Source organism: Microtus ochrogaster, chromosome 5 (genome assembly GCF_000317375.1).
Source record: "Microtus ochrogaster isolate Prairie Vole_2 chromosome 5, MicOch1.0, whole genome shotgun sequence".
Classification (NCBI taxonomy): Eukaryota; Metazoa; Chordata; class Mammalia; order Rodentia; family Cricetidae; genus Microtus; species Microtus ochrogaster.
In genome coordinates this window covers 20,927,403-20,938,748 of record NC_022012.1, presented here as the reverse complement: position 1 = coordinate 20,938,748, position 11,346 = coordinate 20,927,403, and the positions used below count along the sequence as shown (strand labels likewise).

The 11,346-nt window shown below is 43.2% G+C and overlaps 1 protein-coding gene across 1 annotated transcript in view; it reads left to right on the top strand.

Annotated features, from left to right (window-relative positions):
• Nucleotides 1–3,437: 3,437 nt before the first annotated feature.
• Nucleotides 3,438–11,346, top strand: part of Glb1l3 (galactosidase beta 1 like 3) — a 44,045-nt gene continuing 36,136 nt past the window's right edge. Inside the window, exons 1-5 of the mRNA XM_005347454.1 lie at nt 3,438–3,499; nt 5,273–5,386; nt 5,540–5,752; nt 10,146–10,214; nt 10,792–10,887. Coding sequence (XP_005347511.1) covers nt 3,438–3,499; nt 5,273–5,386; nt 5,540–5,752; nt 10,146–10,214; nt 10,792–10,887 — 554 coding nt within the window. The remainder of the gene's footprint in view (nt 3,500–5,272; nt 5,387–5,539; nt 5,753–10,145; nt 10,215–10,791; nt 10,888–11,346) is intronic.

Genomic DNA, 11,346 nt, shown 5'->3' with positions numbered 1-11,346 from the left:
TACTCCACCCACCTATGTTCTAAGCTATGAGCCCAAGCAGTTTGTTTATTACTTAACCAATGAAATCAACAGATTGATATATGACACTCCCACATCACCCATTGGCAGGGGAGGTCTTTCCATCCTCTGGTATCTTGCTCAATTTCTTTTTTAGATTCTTAAAGTTATTATTGTATTATTCTTTTACTTCCTTGACCAGATATGTTCTAGAAATGTTTTTAGCCTATTGTGAATGGTATTGTTCCTTCCTTCTTTTTTTTTCTGAGTGTTTTCCATTTCTGTATAAGAAAACTACTGGTTTTCTGTGTGTCAACTTGTATCCTGCTACCTTGATGAGTGTTTATATGCTGTAGGAATTTTCTGATAGAATATTTATGGTCTTTTATGTATAAAATAAGCAAATAAGAGTACTTTGACCCCTTCCTTTCCTGTTTGTCTACCCCTATTTCCTTCATTTATCTTAATTATCTAGGTAAGACTTCAAAGCTTTGTTGAACATACCATGCCTTCATTCTGTTCCTGATTTTAATGGAATGCTTTGAATGTTTCTCAGTTTTACCTAGGACAGTGTCTGCACATACTTCAAATACGGCATAATTTTTCTATGTAATAAGATGTATCCTATTATTGTCCTATTGATATATAAATACTGCATTACCCTACTCTTGTGACAAGTGTCTGAGTCTCAATCAAGCACTAGGTGACAACTGTTTAAGTCAAGTTCAAAGAAGTACACAGGGACTATGACGGACCAGATGTCTCTGTATCTCCCCTGATTCTCTTCATTTTTCTTTTCTCTCTCTGCCGCTGACAGACCTTGAAAATGTGCTGGGACCAGGTGTTCTGATCCATTTTGTTTCTACATTTTTGCTCAAATAAAAAAAATCACAAAGCTAATTAAAGACCTATGACATTAGATTAGGGAGCAGACTCTATCAGGAGTATCTGCTTGAAGAGGAGACAGGACATCCCTAGAATTCCCATGCCAATCAGCTTAGACAATTTAGGAAGTTCTAGGCCTGAAGAGATTCTGCCTCAAAAGCTAAGCTGGAAAGATCTTTGGCCTCCACTTATGTACACATTCCCACCTGCAAGAACACACACACATATATGAAGGATCTGTGAAACTTGGTGTGTTGCAGATTTCTCTTAAGACTACTAACCACACATGCTCTGTCTCAGTTGAGGAGGTGTTATACAGGTTAACTAGCTTCATAAATATCACAGGGTGTGCCCTTGCTACCTCAGGAGTGGTCAGTCCTCATATCTTGGCTGTTTGTGTCTAAGATGCTGTTCACAATACTTGGAATTCTCATGCTGAGCCCTCTGTTTCATACGTTGGGGGCACTCACGTTGGGAGGAATCAGGCCTTTCCCTTCAGCTGCCTAAATTACTTGCTTAGTTAACAGGCACGTGTTGAGAGCTTGCTGTATGCATGGCATTCTGGAGCTGCTGGGATCCAGTAATGAATTAGACACTGATGGTCTCTGCTTCAGCAGAGCACAGATTCATAGACATGGCATACTATAGAATCCCAATCCTTTGCTTCAGTTTTGCTCAAAACATGGAACTGAAATTCAGCTTACATGGGGTTTGGAGTGTGGATCAACGGTACAGTGCTTGCAGGACTCAGGGTAAGGGTATGGGAAAAGGCTCACAATTCAAAGTGGTATCAAGGTCAACCTAAAGGTCATGAGAGAGAAAAGTTCTAGATTATTGTTTCCCGCTGCTGTGGAGACGGAGAAGATCCTGGAAATGTTCAGTTAGTTCTCAAAAGAACACAAAGAGGGCCGAGAACAGCCCACGGTGACGTTTCTGAAGGTATTATTGGACAATCCCAGTGTCTTGCCATCAAGTGAAGTTTTTGAAGTATTTGCTGAGGAAGCTGAAAAACTCTCCTCTTCGAGACTGCATCAGTTTTAAGGAATGATGATAAATTTTTTTTTGCTCCCCAAAGTAGACTTTTTCCTTGAATTTTTATTTCTGAAGGGGTTAGAGTTGAAATCGTGGGCATACTCAACAAGCAAGAACCAAGTTTCCTCCATTCCTGGAAGGAAGTCTTGAGATTCCGGAAGCTGAGGTGTAGCTTTATGTGGTTGCTGTGATAAGTGTGTTCTCTTCACTGCTTTTGTCTCCAAGGAGTGTGCTGGAGGTGTTTACTGCAATGCCAGGAACTGAAATATCCCTTCAGCTGTGTCCTAATCCATGGCCTCACTAACCATAGTCTGTGGTGCTGCCATTCTTTACATGACAGTGCCCTTCCCAGTCCCAAGACAATAGACTCTTTGGTTTTGACTTTATGAAATGTCCATGACCATATTAAAATAAAGCATTGTGATATCTAAGAAACAAAATTCTATCCATTTTCAGTGTTTAGAATTGAACTTGGGGGTCTCGTATGTGTTAATCATATATGCTACATTGAGTGAAAGCCCTAGTTCAGCAAATCCTTTTTTTGTTTTGAAGGGTTTTGTTTGTTTGTTTTTTGAGACAGGGTTTCTCTGTAGCTTTGGAGTCTGTCATAGAACTAGCTCTTGTAGACAAGGCTGAGTCTGCTTCTGCCTCCTGAGTGCTGGGATTAAAGGTGTGTGCCACTACTGCCCAGCTCAGTAAATTCTTTTTCCTCTTCCTCTTCCTCTTCCTCTTCCTCTTCCTCTTCCTCTTCCTCTTCTTCTTCTTCTTCTTCTTCTTCTTCTTCTTCTTCTTCTTCTTCTTCTTGCAAAGAGAACTTGTCTTTCTAAAGTTTATGGTGAGAATGAGCAAGAAAAACAAACAAACTGAAAGACCCTACAGACTCCCTCCTCAAAACCCGCAGCTAGCATGCTCCCAGGGGAACGTCCTGTTTGCTTAAAATAAAAAAAAAAAAAATTCTCCGGATCAGCAGCCAGCCTGCTCTCGTAAGAACATTCCATGTGCTTGAGAGAGCAGGATGTCTATGAGATAGGAAGACTGCAAGGCAGGATATCAATAAGATAGGACATCAACAAAGCAGGTTAACTGCAAAACAGGATATCTATAAGATAGGAATAGGATGACTGTTGCCAGACATCCATGCTGAGAGAGGAAACCATTCATGCCCCCCGCCTCATTCTGATAACCACGCTTTTGCTTCTGTAAACTTGCTTTTTGCTCTTCCCTATAAAAATCCCGCCCTCCAGTTGGGAGGCGCGCAAGTCCTCTGAGAGATCTTGCTGCTCCGCAGGTACCTGTGTCTACTCAATAAACCTCTTGTGATTTGCATCCATGCGGTCTTGGCCTGCTCCTTGGCGTTGGGGAGGTCTCCTCCTGCAAAAAGGTCCACGTCGAGGGTCTTTCACAAACAAACAAGCAAAACCCCCAAGAACTTAGTGGACATAAACAATGTAATGTCAGGTGCTGGCAGGGAAATATCAAAGGTATTAGCTATGCAAGAACACATCGCTTCTGTTTAGAGTATCATGACCTTTGAAGAACGACTCTGTGAGGATGAAGACAGTGAGTTATTAACAGAGTTCTGCCAGTGTGAGCATGTACAAGGCTTTGAGACAGCTATTGGGATCTGGGTAGAGAAGAGAAGCCAGAGTTCTTGAATTGCTTGTGTCTCAAGCCTTGGGCAGTTTCTCCCAGCAGTGTTGTGGTCTTTGGGCTTCTTGTTTGCAGGTTAGATGTTTTCCCTCCATAATCTGGCATTACAGCCACAAACAGGTATTAGAGGTATGTGTCACCAGACCTGTTTTCTTTTTTCCTCTTCTGGATGGTTTTATTTGGGTGCTGGACTATGTTTTTAGAAAACAATCATAATTATTTTGTAATATTTTTGTGGACTAACTCACAGTGTGTGGTCTGGAGTGGTCTGGATGTGTGATGAAACAGAAGAAGAATTCACAACACCTGAAACCAAAAGTGAATAAACACAACACTCCAAAAACACAGATGCCCATGGGAAATGACAGAAATCCTAATGTTCATATCACTGAGTGATGGGAAGAGACGGGGAAACAGCAGGCTGAAGAGGTATTTGATAAAATAATACATCAAACACATCTTCTGTTAGATTGGCTCTGGGAGATTTTTTTAAACAGGCTATTGGGCATGAACTTGCTTCTCTGATCTCTTTTTCACTTTCTTGGTAGATAGGAAGGCTGCTGATTCTAGTATATTAATTTTGTAACCTGTGACTTCCCTCAAAGGGCTTATCAACTTTGAATTCTCTGAAGTAATCTCCTGTTCTCCCTACCATCTCTGACCTTGCTGTTGTGAGACAGCTGCCTGTACACACAGTGTGAAAAGGCCAAGGCCAAGATAACCCCGATGATCCATCCTCCCCTTTCATTGCCAGCACTGAGAGGCATTTGTGTGCTAAAGGAGTCCAGGACAGCCTGCAATCTCTGATGCACACTGTCCAGGAAGACCCTGACCCAGTCATTGGTTGTAGTAGCTGCTGGCCTGGGGTGGCACTGTGCTGTCAAGGTTCTGGGACCAGCCCCCAGCTTTTGAGGCATTTCATCCAGTCAGCAGCACTGAATTGAGCCTGGATCAGGCCTGGCAGCTGTTAGTCCTGACTGAAGGTCGTGTTTCTGAGGCACCCAAGAGAGCAGGAGCTGCCCGGTCCTCTTCTTCCTGACTTCCTGCAATGGCATACCTCAGGTGACCCTTTCTGCTTCCCCTGGGGTTACCAGACTCTAAGACTCAAGTTCTGCCAGCTCTTAGAGGCACATGCCTCTCCTGAACTCCTCCAGCCCCATTATCCTGAGCATACTCATGGGACGTGCTCTAGACTTCTCACTGGGTATTCTGTAGGTCTGCCAGTCAGTCATGTGCAAGGATTTGTGGTGCTAGCACTCAGATTCCCATTTCAAGTCTCTCTACCCCAGCTCTTTCCTCTGCAGTTTCTTTTCTACCTTACCCTGCTCACGGGTCTGCTCGATGATGGTGAACTTGACAGCATAGTTGTGCAAGGCGAGGAGGTGCTTTGGCGGTGTCCTCCCTGGACCCTGTGCATGGAGAGCCCCACCTTTCCTGAATCCCTTACCCCAATTTCCCAGCCTTGTCCTGTTGTGGTATATCCTGTTTCAGGTCCTATGGGGAAGGATTTGTGGGAGCCCTGGAATTGGGGGACGTGTGTGGAGCCAGTGGAGCTACAGCCTCCCTTACACTAGGTTTCTTGGGAGAACACCTGCCCACGATGGGTGTCCTTTGCCATGGGCCTCTAGAAGTTTCTGGAGCAGCCTCCTAGCCCCTGTGGCTCAAGGACCCACTGTGTTCCCCTTGTCAATGTCTCTTCTCCTTGCAGAAAGCGTCCTTCCTGGAGGAGAACTCTGGCCATCTTCTTCTTGCCACTTGTCTTCTCAGGTCTTGGTCCTCACTCTGAATTCAGAGATGACATGTTTAAAGTGTCTCCTGCCAGGTTGGTGTGAGCAGGGAGCGGGGAGCTTTGTTTCTTTTCCTGGGGAGACTAAAGAACACAAGCAGTCTAGTGTGCCCAGCTAACAGGAGCCTCATTGGTCCAGAGGCCCACAGTGGCCTTGACACACCTTCCTCTCTTTTCCCTCCACTCCAGGTTTAGGTGGTCTCGTCTGACCCCTTCCAAGCTGAAGGAGAGATCTGTAGGACTTAGCACTGAAAAGAATGCTCATGGCCAAGTGTACTTCACCCTGGACGGTCACAAGTTCATGATCATTGGAGGCTCCATCCACTACTTCCGAGTGCCCAGGGAGTATTGGAAGGACCGCTTGCTGAAGCTTCAGGCCTGTGGTTTCAACACTGTCACCACGTGAGTACCTCTCTCCAGCCTTTATGGCCAGCTGTAGCCTACAGGGCTCCTGTCAGGGTTGCAGACTGGCAAAGTCAGGGTTCTGTTTTTGAGAGCACAGCATGAAGACTCAGCTGTGGACCAGCCATTTCCAGTCGGTGCTTTTACATTGTGTCCAGTTGTCCCTTAAATAGCATCCTTAGTTTGCTTTGTGATCAACGTCTTGGATAAATTGATGGAGTATGGGTGCTTTTACAGCTAGTGTCATTAGTTTACTTTGCTGCTATGTATTTTAAATGTTTTTAAAAAATTTTAATTATGGAAACAAAAATATCTTTAAAAAATTTATTTTTATGTGTATTCTCTGTGTTTTCACATCATGTATCTCAACCCCATTCATTCCCCATCCCTTTGCATCTTCCCTCCACCCTGGCAACTTCCTTCTCAATAAAACAAAATTTAAGAGAGAAATAAAAAAGAAAAGAAAATGAGTAAAATAAAAAAGGGAAGGAATTAAAAGTCTCATCACGAAAGCTGCTGTGTGACCCTCCAAGTCACTCCACATACCCTTTTGTCTATTCATCTCTACTTGCAAGTGTTCATTAGAGAGTCATTGGTCTGGTTCGAGGCCCCTGATCTCCCATTCATGTTCAATGCTGGGACCCAACTAGGACTCTTCCTGGACATCCTGGTGCTGACCTGTGTTGTTCAGATCCTGCAGCTTCGGTTCTATGGGTCAGGTCCCTTCACATGTCCCAGCAGGTCATAGATGGTTTAAAAGTTGGGGCAGGTCGAGTCATAACCCTGGATCTGGGACTGTATAGATGCTGTAGGGTTGGTTTGCCAGACGGGAAGTGGGGACAGCTCTCCATGGTCATGGAAACAAAAAGATCTTAATTTGAAACTTCTATAATAGCTACCTAGTCTTTATTTTTTCCCTGACAGTCTCTACGTATATATGTGTATATATATATATACCAGCTTCCCACTGAAACCCTGCTTTCCTACAAATACCTTTTCTATTTCTTGTTTATTGTTACAGACTCTGTTTCCTAGGGTTTCTTGCATGAGCATGTATGGGAGGTTATTTCCCAGGGCATGTACGCCAGGGCCTCACCACTAAAGGAAGTGATGTCCCTTTTTTCTCTAGCCTATATTTGTCCCTGGGATGTTCATAAGCCTTTCTTCCATGACGAAATGCTGTCAGGTCCAGTCTTGTGAAGATCCTTACAGGTAACAATAGCCCTCATGCGGTCATGAGTGCAATGACCATGTCATGTCCAGAATACGTCTTGCCATCCTTTTGTTTTTCTACTTTTTCACCTCCTCTCTGGTGACATTTCCTAAGCCCTGGAGTTCTGACACAGCAGACAATTTAGAGTGAGCACTACAACATCCCTTCTTCACAGCACTTTGATCAGCTCCTGTTATTTGAAATTAATTTGATGATGGCCAAGAGTAGCACTAATCTACAGCTATAAACATGAGTCTTTAGAATTCAACTTTAATCTATTTATGTCTTCCAGTTTAATGTTTTTATGGGATTCCTGACTGTGCAAATGAGAAGGTCTCTGATTCTTGTGCTGTCTCTTGGGTCTTTTCTTTCTGTTCGCTTGTCTGATCTGCTCTGACATGATAGTTTTTGTTCTACTATATTTTATTTTGATGTATTCTATTATCTCTTAAAAGCCTGTTCTTTTCTAATGAAAGATGGAAAGGGATTGGATGCTGATGGGAGTTGGGCAGGAACTGGAGGAGTCGGGGGAAAAGACACTGGAATCAAGATACATTATGTGAGAAGAATCTATTCTCAATTAAAGAAATACAAACAAAAAAACCCAAGCTAAACAAAACAGACTGTATTTCCGTTTAGCAAACTGATAGTAGAAGTTTCTTCTCTGTAGCCTATGATCTTCCTAGCCAGCTGCCCAGATTTGTAGTAGCAGGCATGGGTTACCTCCCATGGAGTAAACCTCAAATCCAATACAAAAGCAGTTGGTTACCCCGTTAATATTCATGCTATCATTCCGTCTTGGCAGGCTGGTCATTATTTACAGATTTCATAAGTAAGACTGTTAATGAGTTTCCTTCCTCCGTCCGTCCGTCCATCCCTTCGTCCCTCCCTCCCTGCTTCCCTCCCTCCCACCCTCCCTTCCTCTTTCTTTCCTTCTTCCATCACTCTTTTCCCCTCTTTCTCATCCTTCTTTTTTCTTCTGGGTTTTCGACTTCTTGTTTACATTTTTGGTTAATTAGAGAAGCCTGTTTTTTTCATGGTCAACTCATGGAGTTTTATTGAGAAACATCAATTAAAAATAAATGCCATTCTTTAAAACTCAGTATCTAATGTATGAAGAGAGAAAGAGTACAAAAAGTGTCAGCAAAATGCAGTGCAGAAATGATATTTTACATCTGTAATAAATATTGATTTTATAAATGTGAAGATATATAACTTGACATTGCCTACCTAACTCTTCATTGGTAGTCATGAGTTATGTTATATTGAGCAGTTTTTAAAAAAGAAACCCCTTCAGTTGCCACCCACCCTACAGGACCCTATGAATACAAGAGTACTTGAGGATAAGGGGGACCGTTCCTTGTGTGTCCTCCACCAGACTTTGGTGGCAGAGCTTAACACCAGTGAGCAAAACCATCTAAAGAAACTGTGAAACTGAAAGGCAGTCAACTTAAGATTGGCTAGCTTTACGTGCCAATATTTTAGTTAGAAATAATTGAGTTTTTCCATGTTTAGAAGTGCAGTTGATAAAGTCCTTGCATACACTAGGCAAGTAATCTATTGTTGAATTACATTCCCAGTCTATAATTATTGGGTTTTGTTAAGAGCTATTAGTGGCATCATGTAGTTTTTCTGTAGCCTGTGGTTTTTTTGTTTTTTTTTTTTTGCTTTATATCTAAAGACCACTTATGAGTGAATATATATTATATTTGTCTTTCTGGGTCAGGTTACCTCACTTGATGTTTTTGTTTGTTTGGTTGGTTTTTTTTTTTTTGATCCATCCATTTGCCTGCCAATTTCAAGATGCCACTTTTTATTTTTAAGCCACTGAGTGGCACTCTATTGTGTAAATGTACCAGATTTTCTTTATCCATTCTTTTGTTGAGGGGCATCTAGAGTGTTTCCTGGCTATTATGAATAATGCTGCTGTGAACATAGTTGAGCACATGTCCTTGTGGAATAATTGAGCTTCCTTTAAGTATAAGCTCCAAAGTGGTGTTGCTGGGTCTTGAGGTAGATTAGGGGAGAGAGGAGGAAAGGAGGGGAAAAGATAAAAATGTACAGTGCAAAAAAAAATCAATGAAGAAAATATCTTGATTGGGAAACCCATAGAGACAGCTGAACCGAGCTAGTGGGAGCTTACTGACTCTGGACTGATTGCTGGGGAACCTGTCTAGGACCGAACTAGGTCCTCTGAATGTGGCTGACAGTTCTGTGGCCTAGGCATTCTCTGGGGCCACTGGAAGTGGGACCAGGATTTATTCCTCAATACATGAACTGGATTGTTAGAGCCCATTCCCTAAGAGGGATACCTTGCTCAAACTTGATAGAGAGGGAGGGGCTTGGTCTTGCCTCAACTTGATATGCTAGACTTTTTTTTGACTCTCCATGGGGGGATTTACCTTTTGTGAGGAGTGGATATGTGTGTGTGTGTGAGTGTGTGTGTGTGTGTGTGAGTGTGTGTGTGTGTGTGTGTGTGTGTGTAGAAGGAGGAAAGGGAGTGGAAGAAGGGAAGAGAGGGGGAACTGGGGTTGGTATGTAAAATGAAAAGAAAAAAACTTAAATATAAAAAAAACAAGAAATGGAAGAGAGAATCTCAGGCATTGAAGATACAATAGAGGAAACAGATTCATCAGTCAAAGGAAATGTAAAAACTAACAAAAGCTTGACATAAAATATCCAGGAGATATAAGACATTATGAAAAGACAAACCTAAGAATAATAGGGATAAAAGAAGGAGGAGAAGTCCAACTCAAAAGCACAGAACATATATTCAACAAAATCATAGAAGAAATTTTTCCCAACCTAAAGAAGGACATGCCAATGAAGGTACAAGAAGCTTACAGAACACCAAAATAAACTGGACCAAAAAAAAATTTTCCTTGCCACATAATAATCAAAAAAGAAAAACAAAATAAATAAATAAGTAAAGAAAGAAAGGAGAGAAAAAAATAAAAGATTGGGGTTGTTGGAGAATATATATAAACCTATGAAACCTAGGATAATTGGTTATTTTGAAACACAGATGAATAATAGGGGAACGATGGTTATGTCTGTGTAGCAGAAGTTAATTTTCATTGGAAGCTTGAACTAAAAAAAAATAGAGACACATGAGGGCTTGGTAAGCTGTATGAACAGAGGAAATGTGATGCTTATTGTACTCTTTGTACCCTCTTCCAGCTACATCCCATGGAACCTCCATGAGCAAGAGAAGGGGAAATTTGACTTCTCTGAGATGCTGGACCTGGAGTATGTAATCCTTCTGCCTCTGTAGGCTGATCCTCTCCCTGGGGAGGAGCATTCCTGACATTTAAGAGGAGCCCTCACTGTGTCTCAGCTCTGAAGACTTGTTCTTAGGAGAAAGGGTCTGCACATAGAGTCTGGACAACCCTAGCCATGACCTGCCATCCTGCAGCTTCTGACCTACCTTTTCACAGAGCTAGGGGCCCAAGACACTAGAAGTTGCCAAACCATAGAGGAGTCAATCCCCGAGTTGGGATGGGGACTTTCTCAGGTTAGCAAGGCTGAAGCTGGTGACTGAGCCCCTGTACTCAGTGTGGCCCCTCCAGTAGATCTCTGGGAATGGTTGTGATACTGAGAGTTAGTACAAACCCAGATCACAGGGTAGGGCATCTGGTCCCCTACCTGGAGCAGGGGTTCCCTGCTGTCTTGGGTTAAGGGGAAGTCACTCCCCACCAATGGTTGATAGAGGAAGGGAAGGAAGATGGAGGACATCCCTAAATCCTATTGTGTCTGTGGGCTCCTTCTATGCCCAGCATCTCCTTTGGGCCAACCAGAAAGGGGCTGACTTTGTTTCCCTTACTAGGGCCTATGTTTCGCTTGCCGCGTCTATAGGGCTGTGGGTGATCCTGCGACCAGGGCCATACATCTGTGCTGAGGTTGACCTAGGTGGGTTACCCAGGTGAGCTACCCCAGAATCCAGAGCTGTGACTTAGGTGGGTGCTTTGCTTTACAGGAAATAACTTCTCAAGCCAGTGAGCATGATTGCTCCTGGCACTGGTTGTGCCCTGAATTTAACTCTGCACTTCCTTCCCTGGCAGTGATGCCTGGCGTGTGGTGGGGAGGTTGTGTTCTGAGGTCACCCTGGTTTGCAGAGTTAGAGTTGAGATGTGGGCCCTGGTGCACTGAGCGTGTGCCCGTGAACAGCAGTGCAAAAACAGCTGTGGCAATGCCAGGGTCACCATCCTGCTCCTCCACTGAAATGAAGGAATGGGCACCTGTGTTCTTTTCATGAGCTGGAAGAAAGGGACTGTAAGCTCTAGGGAGGGAACATGATGACAACGTCTGGGATAGTTCTAGAGCGCTCAGGGGAACATGATGACAACGTCTGGGATAGTTCTAGAGCGCTCAGGGGAACATG